The 27,929-nt window shown below is 43.0% G+C and overlaps 2 protein-coding genes and 1 long non-coding RNA gene across 6 annotated transcripts in view; 1 reads left to right on the plus strand and 2 right to left on the minus strand.

Annotated features, from left to right (window-relative positions):
• Positions 1-232: 232 nt before the first annotated feature.
• Positions 233-5,760, minus strand: LOC139277478 (tumor necrosis factor receptor superfamily member 6B-like). The gene is made up of 4 exons (XM_070895975.1): positions 5,673-5,760; positions 3,880-4,267; positions 3,115-3,318; positions 233-2,499 (listed from the first exon to the last, which is right to left on the minus strand). Exons 1-4 carry the CDS (start codon positions 5,709-5,711, stop codon positions 2,213-2,215), a joined length of 918 nt encoding a protein of 305 aa, XP_070752076.1. The 5' UTR covers positions 5,712-5,760; the 3' UTR covers positions 233-2,212.
• Positions 5,761-5,894: 134 nt separating this feature from the next.
• Positions 5,895-27,874, plus strand: LOC139277481 (uncharacterized). The gene is made up of 3 exons (XR_011596089.1): positions 5,895-5,974; positions 15,188-15,277; positions 27,798-27,874. It is a non-coding gene; the product is annotated as an uncharacterized lncRNA (long non-coding RNA).
• Positions 25,431-27,929, minus strand: part of rtel1 (regulator of telomere elongation helicase 1) — a 158,289-nt gene continuing 155,790 nt past the window's right edge. For 3 of the 4 annotated variants that reach the window (XM_070895979.1, XM_070895976.1, XM_070895980.1), the window contains 2 exons: positions 26,571-26,671; positions 25,431-25,745 (listed from right to left, as the gene is read on the minus strand). In XM_070895979.1, coding sequence (XP_070752080.1) covers positions 25,611-25,745; positions 26,571-26,671 — 236 coding nt within the window. In that variant the 3' untranslated portion in view covers positions 25,431-25,610. The remainder of the gene's footprint in view (positions 25,746-26,570; positions 26,672-27,929) is intronic. The other variant, XM_070895977.1, reaches the window with a different exon arrangement.

Raw genomic sequence — 27,929 nt, forward strand, 5'->3', positions numbered from 1 at the left:
TGAATCAGATGGCTCAATTAGAATTACCCCTCCACATCCACTGGAGTTACGATGGTAACTTCAACAGGAAATCCTCCCATGATCTCTACTACTACTCTATGGCATGGTGTTCTTAATTACCTTATACTGATTACTTGAAGAATGTTGATCGATACGCTGAGAAATGTAAAATACAGTAATATACAATAAAAAGGCCCTTTGAACGCAGCAGAAATGTATGCTGACAAATTAATCAAAAATTAGGTAATCAATTTATTTGTCAACTCTGTGAAACCAGCACTGTTAAAAATGGAATCAATGAGCAACATTTAAATTTTGACTGATCCTATTGCTATTCTCACACTATTGCTGTTTCACATCATTTTAAAACCTTTGCATTACATGATAAAAAAATAATGTCTAGAAAAATAAATATCTGACTTTTTCCTGAAATCTTATGCTACTTTGAGCTTTATGACAATAGGCTTTAGCACACAACTGTTATGCATATACATTTAAAAAATGGATGGCTTAGTGGTATGCTTTACAGAAAAGTAAAATTTTGCATTGACTGTTTCAATGATGAAACAATATTTCAGTCACAATGTATTCACATTCCTATTTTGTACAAATATCATACATTTATATAATATCTTTCATGGAATCATCGATGATACAACACAGAGGTGATTTGATCCACCATGCCTGTGTTGGCTCTTGGTTGATCTACCACTTAGTCCCATTCCCGTGCACTTTCTCCATAGCCTTGTACATGTTTTCCTTTCAAGTCTTTTGAATGTTACTATTGAAACTGTTTCCACCAGCTTTTGAGGGAGTGGGTTCCAGATCATGCATAAAAATTGTTTCCTTATGTTGCCTCTGGTTCTTTTGCCAATCACTGAGCCAAGGAAGGAGACCTTAAGATAGCTGACAAAAAGCTTGGTCAGAGGTAGGTTTTGAGAAGTGTTTTAAAGAGGTGGTGATGTTTAGGGAGGGAATTCCAAAGTGGAGGGACTAAACAGCTGAAGGCATGAGTGTCATTGTTGGGCAAAGGAAGTGGGGCCAGAGTTAGAGAACTGCAGCATTCTTGGAGGGTTGTAGGGTAAAAAGACACAACAGAGAGAGGAGTAAGGTCATGAAGGAATTTCAGGGATCATAAAACGACCCATGTCTTGGTTTGTGTGTTGTATCTGTAACTATACTGTTTGTAAATTGCCTTTTATGCTGAAGTTAAAGAATAAAATGATTATAACCAGAAGGCTGAATTCATTACTACTCAAGTGAAAAAACAGAAGTTTGTTTTAAGACAACACTGGCAAGCCGAGCGAAGGACCTCATCCTGTTGCTGTTTGAAAACCAGGGGTGTCGAGACAGGATTGAAGTCGAACCTCAACCACCAAGAACTCAATCGTGAATGAGCTCTGGGGCAGGAGATAGATTATTTTCACCATCGACAAACCAAGGTGACACAGCAGAACTCAGAATAAAAGAATCTATATGTGTGAATAGTATTCAATTTGATAGTAGGGTATAGCAGATAAAAAGTTAATCGGTGGTTTAATGTGACAGTGGCTGAAGGACTATGGTACTAATCATATAGTCCTCAATCTCTTATAGGTATCATAGAAAGGGGGAGGTTGTTGTGAGGAAATTGGAGATGATCACCTCCAATAAAGGCTGAGTCCAAGGAGAGTGCCAAACAGAGAACTGTAATAATGTGATGTTAAATGATAATAACAAAGTATCCCCATGGAGGGTGGGGGCAGAAGATTGTGAAGGCAGGCAGTTGTTAAGCTCACAACATGGCGACATAAGGGTTAACAACAATCAGAGAGATGAAAGGGAGAAGGAAAAGGGATGCTAGAAATCAGGAATGGTAATCTCAGCTGTATGCCAACCAAACACCAGGCACTACAGGCAGAAGTAGAGAAATTGAATAACAAATTGGGTGCTGTACAGGCAGAATGGAGATTAGCCGCCAACCAACAGTTGAAGTGGCACCAATTACATGTCCAGCTACAGAGTTCTTCAGGAGTGGGAAGCCAAGCTCATTTTTCACGTCCCCAGTGCAGGGTTACTGATTTCAATTGTAGCACCCAACTGCTGCACCAGTTAACTCACCACAAATCTGAAATCAAATCTGGAGCTACTTGTCTGAATGATCAGTAATACTGTACATTTACCCACTAGGACCACAGTGTGAACTAGTACATTTGAGAGCTTAGCTGCCACTTCACATAAAACGCTCTTGTACATTTTTTATAACATTCTTCAACTTTGCTTTTTTAAGTATATGCAGAATCTTTTCTAGTATATTGTCTTCCATGATACTTTTTTTCCATTTCATTAGAAGAGGGTGTAACTTTTCATGGATTACATGCTTGTTCTGTTGTATCAGTTGTTTAATAAATGTCCTCCCCTCTTCAATCTGAAGTAAATTAAGAAATTTCTTCAGCTTCTTTTGTGGAATTTTCTGATATGCCACAAACTGAATAATTGCTTCATCACAAGTAGAGACAGCTGTTGAAAGAAAGTTAAAATGTAACATTTTATTAGGTGGATTACATTGGTGCTTAGCTTTTATACCTGTTGACATAATATTTAAGGTTGCAATATTTATCTCTCAAAAACATCACTAGAATAGATTATCTGGTCATTACGGGTGCTTGATGTGTGCAAATTGACTGCCACATTTCCTACATTACAACAGTGACAGCTTTGGGGCATCCTGAGGTCATGAATATAAATCTAAGTCTTTTTTTAATGCCTGCAGATTTAAAATCATTTAAAATAAACCAAGCATTAAAATAATGCTGCTCAGGAAATCCAGCTGTCCAAGACATCTGGGTGGGCATACGATTCCCAGCCAATAGGTGACCAATAGGACAAGTTGGAGAACTCTCAACCCAGTTTCCCCTCCCACATAGGGAGGCATATGGAGCCTGCTTGGTGTTTTCTTACAAAGCATCTTTTGAAGAACAGCATAGTGCAGTAAAACACAGCAGTGAGATTGGTGTCTAGGCAAGGAACTGAATTTGTGATGATAAGTCTTCATTCAAAATAAAAAACATTTCATTTAACATATTGGGTATTTTCAGATGCTAATGCAATAATCCACTAAAGCACATTACACACCTGAACCATTCACAAAAGTTCCATTGCTACTATATTTCTTGCAAGAAGTACACAGGGTGTTGTGATATCGATCACCTGGGACATTGACCTCTAAGCCTTCCTCAATGCAGTTTGTGTGTGCAAAACAAGGTTCAGAACTAGAGATTCTTGAAGAAAAATGGCCAGCGGTACATTGTTTACAATCTGTATCACTGTACGGAGTACCTGGAAAACACAAGGTTAATGGCTTCTGTTAAAACTCAGGGTAAATATCCACATATCTTTACATATAATGGAGCATGCAGTATATATTTGCAGTAAGTGGAGGTCAGGCTATTTTACTGTTTCAGTGACAAGCGATAACAAAATTGTGGTTTGTAATGAATTTGGGAACTCCATTAGTTGTTACATCAGGTACACTAAAACTAAAAAGAATTGCGGGACACTTGTTTGAGTATAATACCCCATTTTTCAACCCATTAAAAGTACTAAACCTCTGCACAAAAACCAAATTATTGGGCTCAGAAATTCTTGTGTTTGTACAAACACAGGTATGTACCAAAAGATCAAAAAAATGTTTTTTAATAAACAATGCCCCATAAGTTATAAATGATCAGTTATTCTAACAGAAAACAGTTACAGTTTTGTCAATTTATATAGTGAACTATACTTCTTATGGAAGACATTTTTGCAGAAAAATAAAAGCATCATTTTGATCATTTCTGAAAGCAAGCTACAAAATCAAGATAACAGTGTAAGTTCTAATAGTAGAAATATTAAACTTACCCATTTTAATTACGCCAACACCATGAGGGCAATTGGTGTGTTTCAGGCAGAATTCAAATTCAAAATAATAGCCAGCTTTACATTCACACACTCTGTTATGTGTAATATTACACTGGTGCTTTTCATATTGCTGATCTCCACAGAAGACATTACAGTAGCGACATTTCTGAAGGTAGTTCCAGTACTGAGTATAATGCAAGTCTGGGCAGGGTCCGCATATTGTCGGGTGGAGACTAGTACAGTGTTTTTCCACAAATGTCCCAGGTGGACACTGCTCGCATGTTAACATCTGACCAGTTATTGCATCTCTTCTTTGGTAAGTAGGTTTGGCTTTGATTACCGCAAACACACTTGAAATATTTTTCATTAGTACAATAGTGATGATGTACTGTAGAGAAAATAACAAAAAAAGAGAATTAAATGTGATTCAAACAGTATATCATTACCATTCAGAACCATCTGAAATAATTCTTTACAAAATACTCATTCTAGGTGCCTATAACTAGAAATGATAAAGCATAAAATGCACTAACAAGGGCGAACTCAGACAATGACAAGAGTACAGATATTTCCCTTGATAATAGTTAGGATTATAGCACAATTCAGTATCGTACATTTGCCCCTTTAAAGTGATTAACGGACCACTGTCTAGTTTTGAACAAGGCAGTCTGTTGTCTGTAAATTTCAAAAAAAATCAGCTAAAATCATTTTAGTTATCTCTCTATCTCATGACGAGGAGGGATTAATTCTGGTAAATAATGTGTTTGTCTAAAAATAACAATGACTACACTTCAAAAGTAATTCATTGCTTGTGAAGTACGTTGGGACATCTTCAGGATGTGAAAGGCACTATATAAATGCAAGCTCTTCCCTTCATTCAATGAATTTTCACCATCAGCAAAGCAAATCTCAGAACTCAAACCATGGCCCATGCCCTGCCAGTTTTACACTTCTCAATAATTGTCAACCCAATGTGATCAGAACTGCTTGCTCTTCTGCTCCAGCAACACATTTGTCTTAACCCCGTGAAAGCTGTCCTGACAACAAGACGGAGCATAATAAAGCATTTGTCTGTGAGCTGCATAGTTGGTGTCACGAAGCTTTAGGGGCTGCACAGGCATGATGGGCTACATGGCCTCCCTTCTGTGCTGTCTGACTTTATGAAATAAAGTTTAAATCAATGTTCCTATTAAATTTAAATATCCCAAGTTGCGGATACCAACAGATATTGGTGTCCTGAGTGAAGATCTCATCACCAATAAGACATTGCAAAGGACCCAAAGCCCAGAGCCCACATTATTCAAAGTACCTGTATAAGCCAGCAAATAAGGCAAAACAGGACTGCACTGCATGGGCATCAGAGGCTGGGGAGCCGAGGCTCGGGCCACAGGATTGGTACTCCTGACATACTACAGGCAGACAGAAGAGGGAGCAAGTCCTTTACACAAGCTACTTCACGGGCAGTATGCAGTACAAAGGCAGGCACATGAAGTCATTACCTCATCTGTCACCCAGGTAATCCAGGGACTGCATAGAATGGGACACCAGCAAATAGACTGAATTGCCCATAGTGCAACTACAAAGAATGTTACAGTGCAGCAAATCAGTGGCTTCATTGCAGCAAGTACCTGAAAGAGCGGTCTAATTAGAATTACATTTTTTTATTAAATAAAGGAATTGCGGTCAAGGCTCCTTAAGATTCTGTTAAAAATCTAAAAATTAACGAGCAACGACATTGACATTTAACAATGCAAGGTTCGGGTGGAACCCATTTACCCAGTTCATCTACTTACCTTGGCGATCATGATGGATTTTCTCTGGGCTGATCTCATCTGCTGGGGTTCCACGTTTACTGGTGCGTTTTATGCGAATGGTCCGAGATCGCGGGGGCGTGAATGATTCACATACTTCCGTGAAAAACCAGCACGTGTTTTTTTAAATAAGCAGCAGCACTACGTGCAACAGGGAAGTGTTTGTGCAGTGTGGCAGGGACGCTTGGAATTTCCCGGGTTTCCTCATCATCACACGGGAACCATTCCACATTATCGGAATTTGGCGTCGTTAGAATTTTCTTCGACATCAAAACTGCGATTTGGTAAATACGTCATTTCTCTTGTTGTAAAGGTCATGGTTTGGAAATAACCACTTTAAGGGGCTGTGGCAGTTTAATGATAAGCCAAAGAGTATGGAATGTTTTATATATCACATTCCTTTTTTCACTTGACTTTTTTTCAGTCTCAGTTGGAAATAATGGGTTAAATCCCGAACTTGCGATCTGTTAAGTTCCAACTAGGCAGACCATCCGTTGCGACTGTTAAGTCCTCATTTAAAATGATGTGATGGCACAGAATTGGGCTCATCATCATCAAAGGCAGTCCCTCAGAATCGAGGGAGACTTGCTTCCACTCTTAGAATGAGTTCTTAGGTGGCTGAACAGTCCAATAGGAGAGCCACAGTCCCTGTCACAGGTGGGACAGATACTGGTTGAGGGTAAGGGAGGGCGGGACAGGTTTGCCGCACGCTCTTTCCGCTGCCTGCGCTTGAAACATAGAAACATAGAAAATAGGTGCAGGAGTAGGCCATTCGGCCCTTCTAGCCTGCACCGCCATTCAATGAGTTCATGGCTGACATGCAACTTCAGTACCCCATTCCTGCTTTCTCGCCATACCCCTTGATCCCCCTAGTAGTAAGGACTTCATCTAACTCCTTTTTGAATATATTTAGTGAATTGGCCTCAACAACTTTCTGGGGTAGAGAATTCCACAGGTTCACCACTCTCTGGGTGAAGAAGTTTCTCCTCATCTCGGTCCTAAATGGCTTACCCCTTATCCTTAGACTGTGACCCCTGGTTCTGGACTTCCCCAACATTGGGAACATTCTTCCTGCATCTAATCTGTCTAAACCCATCAGAATTTTAAACGTTTCTATGAGGTCCCCTCTCATTCTTCTGAACTCCAGTGAATACAAGCCCAGTTGATCCAGTCTTTCTTGATAGGTCAGTCCTGCCATCCCGGGAATCAGTCTGGTGAACCTTCGCTGCACTCCCTCAATAGCAAGAATGTCCTTCCTCAGGTTAGGAGACCAAAACTGTACACAATACTCCAGGTGTGGCCTCACCAAGGCCCTGTACAACTGTAGCAACACCTCCCTGCCCCTGTACTCAAATCCCCTCGCTATGAAGGCCAACATGCCATTTGCTTTCTTAACCGCCTGCTGTACCTGCATGCCAACCTTGATTGCTGCACGCTCTCGGCGATGAGACTTGAAGTGCTCAACGCCCTCCCGGATGCACTTCCGCCACTTAGAGTGGTCTTCGGCCAGGGACTCCCAGGTGTCAGTGGGGATGTCGCACTTTATCAGGGAGGTTTTGAGGGTGTCCTTGTAACGTTTCCTCTGCCCACCTTTGGTTCGTTTGCTGTGAAGGAGTTCTGAGTAGAGCGCTTGCTTTGCGAGTCTCGTGTCTGGCATATGGACAATGTGGCCTGCCCAGCAGAGCTGATCAAGTGTGGTCAGTGCTTCAATGCTGGGGATGTTGGCCTGGTCGAGGACGCTAATGTTGGTGCATCTGTCCTCCCGGGGAATTTGTAGGATCTTGCGGAGACATCGTTGGTGGTATTTCTCCATCGACTTGAGGTGCCTACTATACATGGCCCATGTCTCTAAGCCAGGAGCTACTACAGCCCTGTAGACCATGAGCTTGGTGGCAGTTTTGAGGGCCTGGTCTTTGAACACACTTTTCCTCAGGCGGCCGAAGGCTGCACTGGTGCACTGGAGGCGGTGTTGGATCTCGTCGTCAATGTTGGGCTAATTGCCCACCAACTGCACATCAATTACTCTGCAAAACCTTAAGGCTGGTGCAAACAGGCGCAGGAGCCTATTTGCATAGCATAATGGGAGGAGGGAGGGAGTGGAGTGAGGAATAACATTTGAGTTATCCAGAAATCAAATTAAACAAAAGCAAAACAACACAGCAATAATTTTGTACAAAGAAGAACAAATTAACAGGATCATTCGAATTAAACAACTTAAAATCAAGAGAAATGGACTGCTCTCTTCAGGTTTGCAGTTTGCCATATAAAAAAATGCACTGGAAAGAGTACAGAGAACAGGAACACGATTGATGCTAAAGAGGATGAGGCATGCGAAAGCTGCTCAAGCTGTAGGAAAGCCACAAACCTCAATACTGGTAGATCTCCTGTGGGTGTGCTTAAGGTGAGTTGGGAGATCTGTGGAGTGGATTGTTGTAGGGGTGGAGTTGGCAATGGTTCGTCGTTACAGGAAAAAAAATTGAATTTATATAGCGCCTTGCACAACCCAAAGTTCTTTATAGCCAATGAATTACTATTGAAGTGTATTGTAATGTATTGTATTGTATGTCTTGAAATGTAGTCACTGTAGTAATGTAGAAAGCACAGATTTGGTGACAAGGTGGTGACCGAGATTCTCGTGTGTGGATCTTGTAAAATAATAACTTTTATTTATATAGTGTATTTAATGTAGTAAAATGTCCCAAGGCGCTTCACAACAGTGTTACAAGACAATACAGATAAATTTGACACCGAGCCACAAAAGAAGAAATTAAGGCAGATGACCAAAACCTTTATTAAAGAGGTAGGTTTTAAGGAGCGTCTTAAAGAAGGATAGAAAGGCGGAGAGGTTTAGGGAGGGAGTTCCAGAACTCAGAGCCCAAACAGCTGAAGACACTTCCGCCGATGGTTGAGCAGTTATAATGAGGGATAATTCAAGAGGGAAGAATTTGAGGAGCACAGACATCTTGTGGGATTGTGAGGCTGAAAAAGATTACAGAAATAGGGAGGGGCAAGGCCACGGAGCGATTTGTAAACAAGGATGAGAATTTTGAATTCGAGGCATTGTTTAACCGGGAGCCAATGTAGGTCAGAAAGCACAGGGGTGATGGGTGATCGTGACTTGATGCGAGTTAGTACACGGGCTGCTGAGTTTTGGATGACCTCAAGTTTACGTAGTGTAGAATGTAAGAGGCCAGCCAGGAGTGAGTTGGAGTCGTCAAGTCTAGAGGTAACAAAGGCATGAATGAGGGTTTCCGCAGCAGAAGAGCTGAGGCAGGAGCAGAGGCGGGCAATGTTACAGAGGTGGAAAAAGGTTGTTTTAGTTATGTTGTGGATATGTGGCTGGAAACTCATTTCAAGGTCAAATATGACACCTAGGTTGTGAACAGTCTTGTTCACCCTCAGATTGATGCTAGGGACAGGGATGGAGTCAGTGGTTAGGGAACGGAGTTTGTGGCGGGGACCAAAGATAATGGCTTTGGTCTTCCCAATATTTAATTGGAGAAAATTTCTGCTCATCCAGTACTGGATTGACAATTTAGATATGGCTGTGTCCTCATTGTAAGGGATTCATTAAAGCCTTTGCGGTGTACATCAAATGACTTGGTCCTCCCAGAAGTTTCCTTTTTTTTAAAAACAACTTCTTGTACTTCGCATTTTTGTTTTATTTTGAAGTGCTTTGGCCTTTTTGGTGTAATTTTTTACCTTTGCTAGCAGCTGCTTGTTATTTATTTGATTCCATCTGCTCTGATGACAATGCAGTTGTGTTTGGGGTCGACTGCAGATACTTGGCTTGAAGGTTATGCACAAGTGACTGGACTAATTAGGTGGTTGCCTGGGTAGACAAAAAGAAAAAGGATGGTGGGAAGTATATTATCAAATGTTATTCCAAAAATGGGTCTGCTAGATTTGCTGGTGGCTGAAATAGAGATCATTGGAAATAGATCCACTTAATTAGGGAGAAAGCGGAGAAACTAGTAGGGAAGTTAACAAAAGTGTGGTGAGTTACAAATTAAGGCACGAGCTTCTCACAAGGGTAGGAAAATTTGACAATTGAAATCTATGACAAGTGTATATTATCAATTATATGATTTTGATTGATATATTATGTTCCCTATCTTATTTTTAAATGTTAAGTTCACTACTTTGTGACAAAGAAGGTGAACAAAAGAATCGGTTCCATTTTTGTCTTTTCATGGGTCAACTTTCCTCATAACAAATCAGAATTCCAACTATGTGTAGTTTTTATTTAATTTACCCATTCAAAAAGTTTGACACCGAAGTGTTACGTAGGAAAGGTAATGCTGACAGACAGCGATTGCATATAGATAGTTAAGGTAAACCCAGAACACTATTTCAAAATAAAAGACAGAACTTGTATTATATAGTCCTTTATATAGCACTTTATTACGACTCAAGCAGTCTTGCTGTGATCGCCAAGGAATTAGAAAAGTAAGCTCAGAGAATATTAGTTTAAATTAATGAAAAGTACATTTAAATAGGTATCAGGAAAAGCTTAGTGATAAATATTCGGCATAATTAGGCTGGATAATAGGCAAAAGCATTGGCGGTACTAAAAATACAGTTTGATGCTGGAGAGTTAGAGTACTATAGGGATCAACTTTGATGGGCTGCTTGACCTTTTTCTTATGTTTATATTGCGTGTGTATATTTTGGGTGATTGAAGCTTGGGCAGATACAGCAGAGGAGCGGCAAGAGACTGTAGAGGGATGTGATCGGGTCCCAGGAGAGGCGTGCGTTCGAGGCTCAGAAGAGGCGAGGGCCCAGGGACAGCACGGGCCAGCCCACATTGCGATATGTGTGCGCACTAGGTCTGTGCAGTCGAGCTGGTCTCCAGTCGGCTTGGTTAATCCTTGCCACTGGACCAAGAACCAACTCTGTCAAGCCCGTGTGGTGGCTTGTATGCAACGACCACCACACGTTAAAAAAATCCACGCACACACATCTTCCACCCTTCAAAATTTAGTTTTGGACCTGGAATTTTAAGTCCTTAGGAGGAGGCCATAGGAGCGGGAGCGGAAGTTCGGGAGACCCATAAAAGGGTGCAGCCATCAGAGGAGGTCACAGGAGCGGGAGCAACAGTTTGGGTGACCCATAAAAGGGCGCGGCCATTGGAGGAGGCCACAAGAACGGGAGCGGCAGTTCGGGAGACCTATAAAAGGGCGCGGCCGTCGGAGGAGGCCACAGGAGCAGGAGCGGCAGTTCGGGAGACCCATGAAAGGGTGCGGCCGTTGGAGTAGGCCAGGGACAGAAGGTAAACAAAGAAGTAAAAAGAAATCGAAGTGTGACGTCACAGCCAACGAGGTAAGTGATTGGCTGGTGGATTGGTGAGTATTTAATCTTTTTTTTTTTCTTTTCTTATCAGTAGGAAGCCTTTGGCATTGTTGTCAAATTAAGTTAATTTCAGGGTTAAGTCTTGGCAGGAGAGCCCAGACCCATGTCATGCTCCTCCTGTGCTATGTGGGAAATCAGGGATGCTTCCAGTGTCCCTGACGACTACGTATGCAGGAAATGTGTCCAGCTGCAGCTCCTGACAGACCGCACTGCGGCATTGGAGCTGTGCTTAGATTCACTCTGGAGCATCCGCGATGCTGAGGATGTCATGAATAACACGTTTATTGAGTTGGTCACACCGCAGGTAAAGGTTACACAGGCAGATAGGGAATGGGTGACCAGCAGGAAGAGCAGTGGAAGGAAGGCAGTGCAGGGGTCCCCTGCGGTCATCTCCCTCCAAAACAGATTTAATATTTAGGGTACTGTTGGGGAACATAGCTCATCAGGGGAAGGCAGCAGCATCCAAGTTCATGGCACCATGGGTGGCTTTGCTGCACAGGAGGGCAGGAAAAAGAGTGGGAGAGCTATAGCGGTAGGGGATTCTATTGTAAGGGGAATAGATAGGTGTTTCTGCTGCCGAAATCGAGACTCCAGGATGGTATGTTGCCTCCCTGGTGGCAAGGGTTAAGGATGTCTCGGAGTGGCTGCAGAGCATTCTGGAGGGGGAGGTTGAACAGCCAATTGTCGCATATAGGTACCAACGATATAGGTAAAAAAAAACGGATGAGGTCCTACAAGCTGAATTAGGGAGCAAGGAGTTAAATTCAAAAGTAGGACTTCAAAGATAGTAATCTCAGGATTGCTATCAGTGCCACGTGCTAGTCAGAGTAGAAATAGCAGGATAGTTAAGATGAATACATGGCTTGACGAATGGTGCAAGAGGGAGGTATTCAAATTCCTGGGACATCTGAACCGGTTCTGGGGGAGGTGGGACCAGTACAAACCAGACGGTCTGCACCTGGACCCAATGTCCTAGGGGGAGTGTTTGCTAGTGCTGTTGGGGAGGGTTTAAACTAATATGGCAGGGGGATGGGAATCTATGCAGGGAGACAGAGGGAAGTAAAATGGGGGCAGAAGCAAAAGGTAGAAAGGAGATAAGGGAAAGTGGAGGGCAGAGAAATCAAAGGCAAAAATCAAAAGGGCCACATTACAACATAATTCTAAAAGGACAAAGAGTGTTAAAAAAATAAGTCTGAAGGCTCTGTGTCTCAATGCGAGGAGCATTCGTAATAAGGTGGATGAATTAACTGCGTAGATAGCTGTTAACGGATATAATGTAATTGGGATTACGGAGACATGGCTCCAGGGTGACCAAGGCTGGGAACTCAACATCCAGGGGTATTCTATATTCAGGAAGGATAGACAGAAAGGAAAAGGAGGTGGGGTAGTGTTGCTGGTAAAAGAGGAGATTAACGCAATTATAAGGAAGGGTAGTGCTGCGGAACACCAAAGAGCAGAAAACACTAGTGGAAGTTGTGTACAGACCACCGAACAGTAGTAGTGAGGTTGGGGATGGCATCAAACAGGAAATTAGGGAAGCATGCAATAAAGGTACAGCAGTTATCATAGGTGACTTTAATCTACATATAGATTGGGCTAAGCAAACTGGTAGCAAGATGGTGGAGGAGGATTTCCTGGCGTGAATAAGGGATGGTTTTCTAGAACAATATGTCGAGGGACCAACTAGAGAGCTGGCCATCCTAGACTGGGTGTTGTGTAATGAGAGAGGATTAATTAGTAATCTTGTTGTGAGAGACCCCTTGGGGAAGAGTGACCATAATATGGTAGAATTCTTCATTGAGATGGAGATTGAACAGTTAATTCAGAGACTACGGTCCTGTACTTAAAGAAAGGTAACTTCAATGGTATGAGACGTGAATTGGCTAGGATAGACTGGCGAATGATACTTAAAGAGTTGACGGTGGATAGGCAATGGCAAACATTTAAAGATCACATGGATGAACTTCAACAATTGTACATCTCTGTCTCGCGTAAAAATAAAACGGGGAAGGTGGCTTAACTGTTGCTAACAAGGGAAATTAGGGATAGTGTTAAATCCAAGGAAGAAGCATATAAATTGGCCAGAAAAAGCAGCAAACCTGAGGACTGGGAGAAATTTAGAATTCAGCAGAGGAGGACAAAGGGTTTAAGTAGGAGGGGGAAAATAGAGTATGAGAGTAAGCTTGCAAGGAACATAAAAACTGACTGCAAAAGCTTCTATAGATATGTGAAGAGAAAAAGATTAGTGAAGACAAATGTAGGTCCCTTGCAGTCAGAATCAGGTGAATTTGTAATGGGGAACAAAGAATTGGCAGACCAATTGAACAAATACTTTGGTTCTGTCTTCACTAAAGAAGACACAAATAACCTTCCGGAAATACTAGGGGACCGAGGGTCTGGCGAGAAGGAGGAACTGAAGGAAATCCTTATTAGTCAGGAAATTGTGTGAGTGAAATTGATGGGATTGAAGGCCGATAAATCTCCAGGGCCTGATAGTCTGCATCCCAGAGTATGTAAGGAAGTGGCCCTAGAAATAGTGGATGCATTGGTGTTCATTTTCCAACATTCTATACTTTCTGGATCAGTTAATAAGGTGACACACAAGAGGTTATACAAGATTGTGGCTCATGGGATTGGGCGTAATATATTAGCATGGATTGAGGATTGGTTAATGGACAGAAAACAGTAGGAATTATTGGGGCATTTTTGGGCTGGCAGGCTGTAACTGGTGGGACACCTCAAGGATCAGTGCTTGGGCCTCAGCTGTTTACAACCCATATCAATGATTTGGATGAGGGGATTCGTCAGTTTTTAGTTTCATTAATTTCTCTAATACTATTTATTTATTAATACTAATTTCTTTAAGTTCCTCATTCTCACTAGTCCCTTGGTTCCCCACCATTTACAGCATGTTTGTTGAGTCATCTACCATTAAGTTACTCAGTCAAATGTGATATAGTATGAATCAAAGTAGCAACTAACCACAGAATTGAACTCTTGCCCGAAACTCATTGCTATTCATTTCTTAAGCGATGATATAGTATAAAAAATATGAAGAGGATATATTGCAACAATTGGTTATATAATGACCTTCAGGCTGTTGGCAAGGATGACAAGTCAACACAGACAATAACCAAGCTCACATTTGACACGCAAAACACAAGTAAAAGAATGAATGAGCCTGAGTACATGAACACGTCAGCCCTTCAGATCATAATTAAATAAAGAATTACATGGGCCCTCTGGCTTCTTGCCAAAGGCAACCTTTTGCAATGTGGATTCTATAGCCAAAATAGATGACAGGATCCAGGGAGCACAAGGCGGCGGCAAATATAAATGCATTTTTAAAACAGACTTGTAAGAGTATTTTTTTTAAATTAAATTTAAAAATAAAATAGAGTAGAATAGGGAAGGCAAAATAAACGAGGAAAAGGAAAATAGAGCAATCAGAAGTATTTATTTTTGTAGTATGGGGTTAATCTTACCATATTACTCCTGAAAAAAATTACTGCAGATGCTGGAATTCTGAAATAAATTCTAGAAGTTCTGATGAAGTCATCAATCTGAACTGTTAACTCTGTTTCACTCTCTACAGATGCTGCCTGACCGTCTGAATAATATTCCTGATATTTGAATAGCTTTATTGCTGCAATGTGTGAGTTTCTTCTGAATCATAGTGTCTGAAACTAAGGCCCCAATTTTCCCCAATCAAAAATTATAGCGCTCACTTACCTGTACATACTTTTCTTTCATCAGCGCCGAAAAAAACCCGCTAGTTTCCGGTAAACGAAAGCTGAATGTAGTGCCGGCGCTAACCGACTCCATCTCGGGGGGGGGGGGGGGGGTGGCACTAACAGTTTGCGCCTAAAATGCACTGCGCATGCGCTTAAAAAAAAACTCTGCGCATTGCGCATGTGCAGAAAAAAAACTCTGCACATGCGATGTTAAAAAGAATATCAGCATGTGTAGGGTCTGTCTGCTAGCAGCAGGTCGAGTCATCTGTGTAGAAGACTTGGAAAAGGCTGCCCTGGGTGTTTGCTGCGCTGGAGGATGCGTCCTCTTGCTGTAGTTATTTTAGCTGCCGTTTTTTTTTTAAGAAGGTGGCTACTCTTCATTCCTTGGTTTATTTTGCATTTATTATCCAGTTGGAGCTTCGATGGAAAAGGCGCGTGGGGAAGATTTCTGTCTGTTTTTATTTTGCTTGCCGTTTTCTACACCAAGGAGGAGCCTTAAAAGTAAGTTTTATTTCAGTTATATTAATTTTAATCTGCGTTTGGTCTTGCCAATGTAAAGGAGGCTTCATCGTGAGTAGGGAATACAGTATACTAAATTGAAAGTGATATGTCCTTACGATACAGTATAAATGCACACAAGGCACATACTTGCGAGACGGTCACTCTGTGACCAGTAACCTTTATTCCAGCACTGACATGATGAAGGTGGGTGGAGCTTCCCCTTTTATACCTGAAAGTCCAGGTTAAGAGTGTGTCTCACAAGTTCACCACCCAGTGGTCAGTGTTCTCATGGTGTACAACTTAGGTCAGTTTATACATGGGTACAATGACAGTTGAATACATGACATCACCTTTCCCCCCCCCCCAAAAGTCTTATTGGGATTACAGGTTAAGTCTCTCTGGTGGAGCGCCTGAGTTGGGGCTCCGGTTGTTGGGCGCTGGCCTGAGTGTCTGCTGTTTGCGGTGCCTCAGGCCTGTCCGGACTGCCCACAGTGACTGGGCTCTCCTTCACTTGGTTCCGGTGTTCGGTCACCTGTGGTGGAGTGAACTTTACATCGTGTTCTTCCTCTGCTGCTTCTATGGGGTTGCTGAACCTCCTTTTTGGTTGATCCACGTGTTTGTGGCAGATTTGTCCATTGGTAAGTTTAACTACCAGAATCCTATTCCCCTCTTTGGCAATCACAGTGCCTGCGCGCCATTTGGGCCCTGCAGCGTAGTTGAGGACAAAGACAGGGTCATTGACATCAATACATCGCGCCCTCGCATTCCCGTCATGGTAGTCACATTGTGACCGGCGCCTGCTCTCAACAATTTCTTTCATGGTGGGGTGTATGAGGGATAACCTGGTTTTGAGCGTCCTTTTCATTAGCAGCATTGCAGGTGGAACCCCTGTGAGCGAGTGTGGTCGGGATCTATTGGCCAACAGGAGGCGTGATAAGTGGCTTTGTAGGGAACCCTCTTGGATTCTGAGCATCCCCTGTTTGATTATCTGCACTACTCGTTCCGCCTGGCCGTTTGAGGCCGGCTTGAACGGTGCCGTTCTGACATGGTTGATACCATTTCCTGCCATAAAGTCCTGGAACTCAATGCTTGTAAAGCATGGGCCATTGTCACTGACCAAGACATCCGGTAGACCATGGGCGGCGAACATTGCCCGTAGGCTTTCTACCGTGGCAGAAGATGTGCTTGAATTGAGAATGTCACACTCGATCCATTTGGAGTAGGCGTCTACTACAACCAAAAACATTTTTCCCATGAAGGGACCGGCGTAGTCCACATGGATGCGTGACCATGGCTTGGCGGGCCAGGACCAGGGGTTAAGGGGGGCTTCCCTGGGCGCATTGCCCAGCTGAGCACATGTGTTGCACCTGCGAACACAAAGTTCCAGGTCTGCATCTAGCCCTGGCCACCAAACGTGTGACCTGGCAATTGCCTTCATCAAGACAATGCCCGGGTGCTCCTTGTGGAGTTCTCGGATGAATGCCTCTCGGCCCACCTGGGGCATGACTACTCGGTTTCCCCATAGTAGGCAATCAGCCTGAATCGAGAGTTCATCCTTGCGCCTGTGAAATGGTTTAAATTCCTCAGGGCATGCCTCATACGTGGCTGCCCAGTCTCCATTCAGGACACATTTCTTGACTAAAGACAGTAGCGGGTCTCTATTAGTCCAGACTTTGATCTGACGGGCTGTCACGGGTGAGCCTTCGCTTTCGAAAACTTCAACAGCCATGACCATCTCAGCAGCATGCTCGGTTGTCCCCTCGGTGGTGGCTAGTGAGAGCCTGCTGAGTGCATCGGCGCAGTTTTCCGTGCCCGGTCTGTGCTGAATTGTTTAGTCATAGGCGGCTAATGTGAGTGCCCACCTCTGTATGCGGGCTGACGCATTTGCATTTATGGCCTTGTTGTCGGCCAAAATGGACGTTAGGGGTTTGTGATCTCCAGCTCAAATTTCCTGCCAAACAGGTACTGGTGCATTTTTTTTTTACTGCATATACACATGCAGGCGCTTCCTTTTCTACCATCCCATAGCCCCTTTCTGCCTGGGACAGAGTTCTGGAGGCATAAGCTACCGGCTGTAACTGACCCTTGGCATTAACATGCTGCAACACACACCCGACCCCATAGGACGACGCATCGCATGCTAAAACAAGTTTCTTACATGGGTCATATAGTGTTAACAGATTGTTGGAGCATAACAAATTGCGTGCTCTATCAAAAGCCCTTCCTAGCTGTCCCCCCAGACTCATTTGCGACCTTTGTGTAGGAGCATGTATAGCGGCTCTAACAGTGTGCTCAATTTGGGAAGAAAGTTAGCAAAATAGTTCAGGAGCCCCAGGAATGAACGCAGCTCCGCCGTGTTATGGGGTCTGGGTGCTCTCTGGATCGCTTCCGTTTTAGACAGTAGGTCTGATCCCGTCTGCTGCTACCCTCATCCCCAGGAATTCTACTTCTGGAGCTAGGAAGACGCACTTTGCCTTTTTCAGTCGCAGATCTACCCGGTTCAGTCTGCGTAGCACCTCCTCCAGGTTGTGGAGGTGTTCTTCAGTGTCGCAACCCGTGATGAGGATGTCGTCTTGAAAAACCACCGTCCTTGGAATCGACTTGAGGAGACTTTCCATGTTTCTTGAAAGATCGCGGCGGCCGAGCGAATCTCGAACGGACATCTGTTATACTCAAACAACCCCTTGTGTGTCGTGATGATGGTCAGCTTCTTCCATTCACTCGCCAGCTCCTGGGTCATGTAAGCTGAGGTCAGGTCCAATTTTGAAAAAAGTTTGCCACCGGATAGCGTCGCAAAGAGGTCCTCCGCTCTCGGTAGCGGGTACTGGTCTTGGAGTGACACCCGATTGATGGTGGCCTTGTAATCACCACATATCCTGACCAACCCATCCGCCTTGACCACCGGCACAATCGGGCTCGCCCAGTCACTGAATTCGACTGGCGAGATGGTGCCTTCCCTCAGCAGGCGGTCCAATTCGTCTTCTATCTTTTCCCGCATCACGTACGGCACTTCTCTGGCCTTGTGGTGTACTGGCCTGGCGTCCGGGTTTTTGTGAATCACTACCTTGGTCCCCATGAAAGTGCCAATGCCGAGTTGAAATAGTGAGTCAAATTTGTCCAGGACCTGTGAGCATGATATTCGCTCCACAGAAGAAATTGCATTGACATCGCCCCATTTCCAGTTCACGACAACAAGCCAACTCCTCCCCAGCAGTGCGGGACCATCCCCCGGGACAATCCAGAGTGGCAACCTGTTCTCCGAATCTTTGTGGGTCATGACTACTGTGGCGCTGCCCAGCACCGGAATGATCTCCTTTGTATATGTCCGTAGCTGTGTGTCAATCGGCAATAATTTTGGCCTCCTGGCCATGGATGCCCACAACTTGTCGAACTGTTTGATACTCATCAGGACTGGCTGGCCCCCGTGTCTCGCTCCATTGATACTGGGATGCCATTGAGGAGCACTTTCATCATTATCGGTGGCGTCCTGGTGTATGAACTGTATATGTGCTCCACATGAACTCGCTGAACTTCAGCTTCCAGCGATTTGCCCCAGTGTCCATTTGGCCTCGTAGGGTTTACATCGGGCCCATCCTCCTCATACATCAACCTGGCTTCACGCTTCCTGCACATATGCGCCAAGTGGCCGCTGACATTGCAATTTCTGCAGGTATATTGCTGATACCTGCAAGCTCTGGCTGTGTGTTTGCCTCCACACCTCCAACATGAGCTGTTATTGGAAACAAAAGTTCATTACCAGTCGATCGTCTCTGTCTCTGTAACTGTCCTTAAACGCACCATTGACAGGTGTTGATGGCCCCATTACTGGCCGCATTGTCCCTTGCAATGGCATGAATCGCCGTTCAGCTAGCCATGGTCTCTGTTGAATTACCCCTTTGGGTTCGACTACATGCTTGGGCATGTCCGATTGCCCTTGTCTGCCTGGAGAACTGTATGCTGAGTTAACAATGTTGACTCCCTGTCCTTTTGCTGCATTTAAACCAAGATTTTTGTTAAACATCATTCTGGTCTCTTCCTCCAGAGATGGATGTCTGGGCCATCAAAGCCACCATCTCCAGGGTCAGGTCTTTGGTCTCAATCAGTTTCCTGAAAACCCCAGCGTGCCCGATGCCCTCAATAAAAAAGTCTCGCAGCATCTCCGCTCTGCATGCATCTGGGAACTTACGTAGGCTCGCCAGTCGCCGGAGGTCTGCCACGAAGTCTGGAAAGCTTTGTCCTTCTCACCGCTGGCGCGTGTAAAACCGGTGTCTCGCCATGTGCATGCTGCTCGCCGGTTTAAAGTGTTTCCCGATCAACTTACTGAGCTCTTCAAAAGTCTTGTCCGCCGGCTTCTCTGGCGCTAGAAGGTCCTTCATCAGGGAGTACGTCCTGGATCCACAAACCGTCAGATGAGCCCTGCGTTTGTCGGCTGAATCCTGTCCCAGCCATTCCTTAGTGACGAAACTTTGCTGTAGTCTCTCAATAAAATCATCCCAATCATCACCAAAACAGTACCTCTCATCTGTGCTGCTAGTGGCCATGCTCACGTGGTTTAAATCCCAGTTTCTCGTCGCCAATAATATGTCCTTACTATATAGTACAAATGCACACGAGGCCTATAATTGAGAGGTCACTCTGTGACCAGTAACTTTTATTCCAGCACTGAAGTGATGAAGGTGGGTGGAGCTTCCCCTTTTATACCTGAAAGTCCAGGTTAGGAGTGTCTCCCACAAGTTCACCACTTAGTGGTCAGTGTTCTCAAGGTATACAACTTAAGTCAGTTTATACGTGGATTACAATGACAGTTGAAAACATGACAGAAAGAATGAAATCGCTGTTTCACCTGGTAGGAACGATTGGGGCCCTGGACGGTGGAAAGGGAGGAGGTAAAAGGGCAGGTGTTGCATCTCCTCCGCTTGCACGGGCTAGTGCCGTGGGAAGGGGAGGACGTGCTGGGGGTGATCGATGACTGGACCAGAGTGTCGCTGAGGTAGCAGTCCCTGCAGAATGCTGAAAGGGGAGGGGAAGATGTGTTTGGTGGTGGGATCAGGCTGGAGGTGGTGGAATATGATCAGTTGGCAGAGGATGATCCGTTAAATATGGAGGTTGGTGGGATGTCAGGTGAGGACACGAGGAACTCTATTATGATTCTGTGAGGGAGGGGAAGCGGTGAGAGCAAAAGTGCGGGAAATGGAATGGACACGGTCGAGAGCCCGGTCAATCATGGTGGAGGGGAATCATTGGTTGAGGAAACAGGAAGAGTTATCAGAAGCACTGGTATGGAAGGTGGCATAATTGGAACAGGTGTGATGGAGATGGAGAAACTGGGAGAATGGAATAGAGTTCTTACAGGAAGCAGGGCGCGAGGAAGTATAGAAAAGGTAGTTGAGAGAGTCAGTGCGCTTGTAATGGATAGACCATGGAACTATTTGAAGAGCAGGAGTTCTCTGGTGTCTTCAGTAACATTTCTCCCTTAATGCTACAAAAACTAGTCATTCATCATTTACTATTTATGGGACTTTGCTGTGTGCAAATTGGTTGCCATGTTTGCCTATATAACAGTGCCTCTACTTCAAAAGTAATTTATTTGGCTATGAAGCACTTTGGGACATCATTAAGTGTTATATAAATGCAAGTTCTGTTTTTGTTAATGGTAGACTTCATCCAGCTGGGTGGGACTGCACTCACCTGGTTCCATTCTTATCTATCTAATCGTAGCCTGAGAATCACCTGCAATGGCTGCTTTTCCTGCTCCCGCACCATTACATCTGGTCGACCTACCATCTTCCACCATTCATAAACTTAAGTTCATCCAAAACTCTGCTGCTCGTATCCTAACTCGCACAAGTCCTGTTCATCCATCACCCCTGTTCTTGCTGACCACATTGGCTCCTGGTTAAGTAATGCCTCGATTTAAAAATTCTCATTCTTGTTATCAAATCCCTCATGGCCTCTCCCCTCCCTATCTTTGTAACCTCCTCCAGCCCTACAACCCTCATATCTACGCTCCTCCAATTCTGGTCTCTTGTGCAGCCCCGATTTTAATTGCTCCATTGGTGGCCGTGCCTTCAGCTGCAGAATTCACTCCCTAAACCTCTCTTTCCTCTTTTAAGAAGCTTCTTAAAACCTACCTCATCTGCCCTAATATATCCTTATGTCTCTTGCTGTCAAATGTTGTTTGATAATGTTCCTGTGAAGCGCCTTGGGACATTTTACTACGTTAAAGGCGCTCTATAAATGCAAGTTGTTGTTGATATTGACCATGTCCAGTCAATGCAGATAAATCAAATAAAGCAAACAGAATGCTGATTGATATTGTTAATCTATTAAACTATTACTCTGTGGTCACCATGTTGAAACCATATAGTGCCCTGGTCAGGCAATACAGAGGGGGCCACAAGACCGAATATCATGATTGGAAAAACTCTTCAGCTTTGAAAGGTGTATAAGGTACTAGGCTGAATAGGAGATATTAACCTGGAGCACTATTTAAAATTAAACCGACATTAATTTAACATGACAGATACAAACTAGAAGAAGGCAAATTCAGGGCTAATGTTTGGAAGCATTTCTTCACGTAGAGAGAGATCAATACTGTTGGGACTGATTTCTTGTTTGTTTTTGTTTAATTACTTTAAACACTAGATTACACACACACACTCAGTTGTAGTAATGCAGGATCAGATCTTTATTGAAACCTCAAACTATCCATAACTAGTATGAATGCACAAATCTTTTCATACTACACAAAATCAATATGAACAAGCTGATGTTGAGCCATCACACTATCCACAATTCCAGTGTGAGTTACTAAACTGTGTTCCTTTACATTTCTTACACCAATTTTCACCGTGGATCATACAGTCAATAAATCATAGTACACAAAGATGCATACAAATGTCAACAGAACAAACTAAACCAGATACAACTGTTCCAAGTTGTTTTACTGCTGTAGTAAAACTCTTCACATCTATTGTATTACTACAAACACAAGTTAACAAGCTTACATATTCCAGACCATTACAGATATGGCTGACTCTCGCACATTCTACTATTTTCTTTCCTGGGAAGCCATCTTTACTTTAAAACCCTCTTCCCCAATTTACATCCGATGCTCAGCAGAAAGCTGTTTTAACTTTTGACTCATCGTGTGCTGGTCTCAAGATAGCCCAGAAAGAATAGCGAGGTGCCCAAGTAGTGTGAACCCTTATTCCCACAAATACCTGTAATGGTTTTCGGGTAGAGAAGCGGAGGCAGAAACATTAGAATTCTTCAAGCAGCCAGATGCACTGATCGGGCAATCATAGGTTTCTATAAATTGCATAAATGTGCTTTGTCATCTGTACTAAGGTGAAGTTTCACCAACAGAATCAGTTATTTTGGAAAACATGATGCATCAGCAATTTTCATCTGGGGTTCAACACTTTCATGATTGATGTTAATCTCCGATTCATTTAGTTTAATCTGATAACAAACCAGTTTCAAAGTCATGCTATTTTTAAAAATAGACAAGGTAAACCCAGAAGACTATTTCAAAATAAAAGAATTTGCACTTGTAAAGTACCTTATTACATCTTCAGCATGTCTCAAAGTGATCGACAGCCAAGGAATTACAAAAGTAAGCCCAGAGAATATTAGTTTAAATTAATGAAAAGTACATTTAAATAGGTATCAGGAAAAGCTTAATGATAAATATTTGGGATAATTAGGCTGGGTAATAAAAGATAAAAACACTGGAGATTTTGAAAATATAGTTTGATGCCCGAGAGTTAGGGTATTACAGGGATGAGCTTTGATGGGCTGCTTGGCCTTTTCTTGTCTTTATTTCCTGTAATACTCTTGTTTTTAAAATCAAATTCAGTCAACAACACCACTCTAATGAGGGTTTGAAGCTTCAGTTTTCCCTGCTCCTTGGGAATGTCTGAAACTTATTGACATTAGCCAAAATATTTCCAGTTAGCTCTTCACTAACATTGAAAACTTAACTGCTGTCTGGATCAGTGATGCAGAATTGGCAGGACAACTCCATATCCGAGCTGTTCTCTCTACCACAGGTTCGGGTATCAAAAAGGAGTTACCCCAATTAGAATTCTTCAAGCAGCCAGATGCACTGATCAGGCGATCATGGGTTTCTATGAAAGGGCTAAATGCGTAAATGTGCTTTGTCATCTGTACTAAAGTATGATGCTGCAGTTTCACCAACACTTAGTGATCACCAGATAGATGAGTCAATTATTTTGGAAAACATGATGCATCACCAATTTTCATCTGGGGGTTCAGTGGATCTTAAGTGGGCGGTATGTACAGAGCTGACAGGTTTGTTTGTTATTACACAGATCTTACACAGGTGGGGCATTGTGTACAGATTGTTAACAAGTTTATTGGGTATGAAGTGAATAGTGAATGTCATGACTTCTATCATCCACTCCAAGATGTCCCTTGTAGGGAGTTGGAAGAACATGATCAGTCTTCCGAGTTCCCCCTCTCCACTCCGATTCCCACCCCCTCCCCAGTGTCGTTCTTCCCCCCCCCCCCCCCAACCCACCCTCTTCCTCCCCCAGGCACTCTCCTCCACCTCCCTCACCCCCAGCCACCCGCTGTCGCTCGGGGCCTGGGGCTCAGTGGGAGGCTTGAGGCCCAATCGGAGGCTCGGGCTCAGCGGGTGGCTCGGGATCCGGTCGGAGGAGCAGGCACGTGGGAGGAGCATCAGCTCGGTCAAAGAACCCGTGGAGAAACAACGTGGTCGGACTGATCGCAGGGTCCCACTTCCGGTTCCGGGTGAGAGGCATCGGAGGCAGAGTCTCAAGAGGATGGAGACGCAGAAGGACAGAAAAAGTGCAGTACAAATAGTCAGTCCCATTTTTAAATAGATTGTAGTATTTTCTCATATTAGGCAAGAATATAAATGGTCTAATAAACCCTTATTTACTCCTTTATTAATGAACTATAATAAAAATGTTATCAATCTCTCTCACCCCCCCACCCCCCAAGTCGCTCTCACTACCAGTCTCCTCCCCCCCCACAGCGATCTCAGGCCGGCAGACTCTGGCCTCTCTGGTGGGGGTGGAGCTTGGCAGCCACGCTCGCGTGTGCACAACTCAGGAGCCGAAGATTCCAGAGTCGGAAGGCCTCCTCCGCCCGCTGCACTCCGCTCCCGCCACTGCCGAGAAAAGTGGGATGAAACTCCCGCCCACTCTGCCTCAGCGGCACCAGGCGGAAAAAATGATGCACCGCCCGGGGACCGCCGAAAAACAGGCGGAACTTGTGTTTCACCAAATTCGGGTCCCTGGAGTACTGTGTACAGTATTGGTCTCCTTATCCAAGGAAGGATATACTTGCCTTAGAGGGAGTGCAACAAAGGTTCACTGATTGGTGGGATGGGGTGGAGAGAGAGAGAGAGAGAGAGAAAGAGGGGGGGGGGGGGGTCCTATGAGGAGAGATTGAGCAGACTAGGCCTTATATTCCCGAGAATTATATACAATATAATGGGAAGTTTTTATATCTGTACCTTACAGTCTCCAAGAACTAATTTGATTTCAGTGTTAACCAATAATTGATTGCTTTTCATCCAGAATAGTTTTATGACATTTGAATCACTGCACAGGACTTTAAAAAACAGCAGATTTTAATTTATGCAAAATTGCATGCTAAATATATACCCCAGAGGGTTGTGGATGCTCAGGCATTGGCAGAGAACGATAGACTTTTGGATACTAAGGGAATCAAAGGATATGGGGACAGTCTGAGAAGGTGTTGAGGTAGAAGATCAGCCATGATTTTATTGAATGCCAGAGCAGGCTCGAAGGACTGAATGGCTTACTCCTGCTCTTATTTCTTACATTTTCACCCCCCTATCTAGCCGTCCACTCATTTCATGCTCTGGCACTCCATGGGAGTTTGTGTCTGTGAGGTGGGGGGGGGGGGGGGGGGGGAAGAGGAATGAAGATGATGGATGTGCCAAACCATAACAGGATGGGATAGGATTAATGGACTTGCTGATCTTTATTTGTCCTTTTACATATATTCTTTCTTTCTACGTACCTGAAAGAGAACATCTCTCTTTTCTCATATTTATGTCCATGAATCCAATGAGAAACCACCTAATACCGACAGTTTGTTAAAATATTTTTTATTCATGTACTCCAAATGAAGCGATCAGTTACAAAAATCGGAATCTCCCTGGAATAAAGTGTACGATTAATTCAAAAAGTTACTTTCAGACATTTTGACATTGTCTTTAAAAAAAAAGTTTAAATAGGATAGTTTATGCCTAAAGAAAACACTATTTTATGGAGAAATAATTTCCTTGATATTAGTTATGCAGAATACAAGCTCAATCAAGAATGTCCTTTGTGAAAAGACTGTCCATCACTTCATTCACAGGCTGTGCATCATCTGTCCAAAAGAAAACTTGCCTCAAGTATCTTCTGTTGGTGGTTTCTTTGCACCGTGGGCACTTTTTATTTTTCTGGAAAGATGATAGGACAATAAAATGTTTGGAAAGGGTGCTGCATTTTAACACAATTATATTTTGAACCTTGGACTGCTGACCGATTCAGGGGAATTGACCGTCTTTGGTCCATGCAATTTTGTTCAGCTCACACAATGACAGTGTGAAATAACTACAATAGAGTAAAAAAAGGTTGTAATGTCAGAATAACCTTAAAGTAATATTAGTCTTATAGAAATAACACAAAAATGTCTTTTTCAACCTCTCCTATCTCGCTGTCCTACCTAAGCTACTTATTTTTTTTATTAAAAAGAATACAATCTCTTGGCTTCTCATCATCCATTTTGGAGGTGGGAGCAAGAATGAAAAAATAAAGGTTCAGTTTTTTTTTAGCCAAGTTCAGATACTGAAGATTAATGTGGTTGTAACTAGGTTAATCTTGGATATGTTTTTGTATTTCAAAACATAGAAGAGGTTGAATAAGGGCCCTTAGAATACAACAGTGTCTCAATGAATAAATGTTACTGTGGTGCTGGAATCATTATTTGACTTAAACTCAAATAACATCACTATTCCTTTCCCCCAAAAGTACTTAAGGTTCAACATGAATTGAATAGACAGATAACACTAAAAAATTATAAATAAACCACCCATCTGGTTCTGAATGTACATGCACCAAGTAACTGCATTTTCAGCCTACTGCGAACTTTCTCAGATTTGATCACTTTTTAGCTAGTGTTCTGGTTTCCAAAAGTATATGTAGAGCAAATATATAAAAATTACAACATCTTCATTGCTAAGCAGGCTCTTTTTTTAACTAATAAATTAAAAAGCTAGTCTAACCTTCAACAACTGCTTCCAGCAAGACATGCAGCAGATGAATTCACAGGATTGACAATTAAATGGCACTGTTGCATCAATCCTGCAAAGTATGCAGTGGAAACCTAGCAGAATATGTTGCAAAGTTTATAACATTTCTTTTGAAGAAAAGAAGAACTACAATTCATATAAATTAGCTGGTCTTGATGTCACATGTTTCAGTGTGTTCTATGCAGAAACAAATAAGCACTTCAAGCAGCAGATGCCAGTAAAGGGGCATCTTTGCTCTTCTGGAGAATTTACAGATAGACTCATAGGATTACATAGGATATACGGCACAGAAACAGGCCATTCGGCCCAACCAGTGCATGCCAGCATTTATGCTCCACTCGAGCCTCCTCCTGTCTTTCCTCATTTGCTGGATGCCCATAGTACAGTACATGCAACATCTGCTATAGCAGAAACAAGTCTGGAGCTGTTTCAGGTATTTAAAAAGAACAGCAATTAACCAGTGACATAATGACAATTTTGGGTGAACAGACCATTAGAAATGAAAAGATCGGGCTCAACGTCTGGTACGTGTGCTCAGGTTTTATAGGTCAACATGACATAGGATGGGAGTTAACATATGCAGTACATAATTTGACCATCTCTGTGTGTGCCTGATTAGTGTAAGCTCCAACAATGCAACTTCAAAAAGGAGAAACACCACTGAAACAAAATCGAATATTTAAAGACAATAATACTCAGTCTAAAAAAACATAAAAACACAAAACTGAAGAACACAGATGAGCTTTTAAAAGTTAAATTTAACCATCTGATTTTAAAATAAGTACTAATTGAGGAGCGTTCATGTTTGGAAAAACAGGGAGTCCAAGAGTGATCAATAGCTTGTTTCATTCTGTATATTGATCAGATAGTGTTAGGCACTTCAAAATTCAGTACCGGCTAAGAATGTTAAACCTCAAAACTACATGGGGGCAGAGAATGCAGCAGTACCGTCAGCAAATCAGACTGCACGAGCTGCTCATTAAATAATCACCAACTCTGCACTTTTTAATAAGCAGCTTTTATTGATGTGTTACATCACAATTCGCCCTATAGTAATATAAAACAGATTTCATGTTTTCCTGTGTATACGCAGCTTTCACATGATTGTACTTCAATCTGTTTCAGCCATTTTGAACATTAATGGTTGGCAATGAATAATTGAACTCTACAATTTTTTTTGAACCCTGAAAAACTTTTAAGAAAAGCAGGGGAGTTCACCTGATTACGGCCAACGTTGGGAAGTCCCGAGGAAGAGAATGGCGCTGTATAAATGCAAGTTCTTTAATTATTTACTCTTTCCTAAAACTACGTTGTAATAAAGGAAATTATAAT

The sequence above is a fragment of the Pristiophorus japonicus genome, chromosome 12, assembly GCF_044704955.1.
Source record: "Pristiophorus japonicus isolate sPriJap1 chromosome 12, sPriJap1.hap1, whole genome shotgun sequence".
NCBI classification, from domain to species: Eukaryota; Metazoa; Chordata; class Chondrichthyes; family Pristiophoridae; genus Pristiophorus; species Pristiophorus japonicus.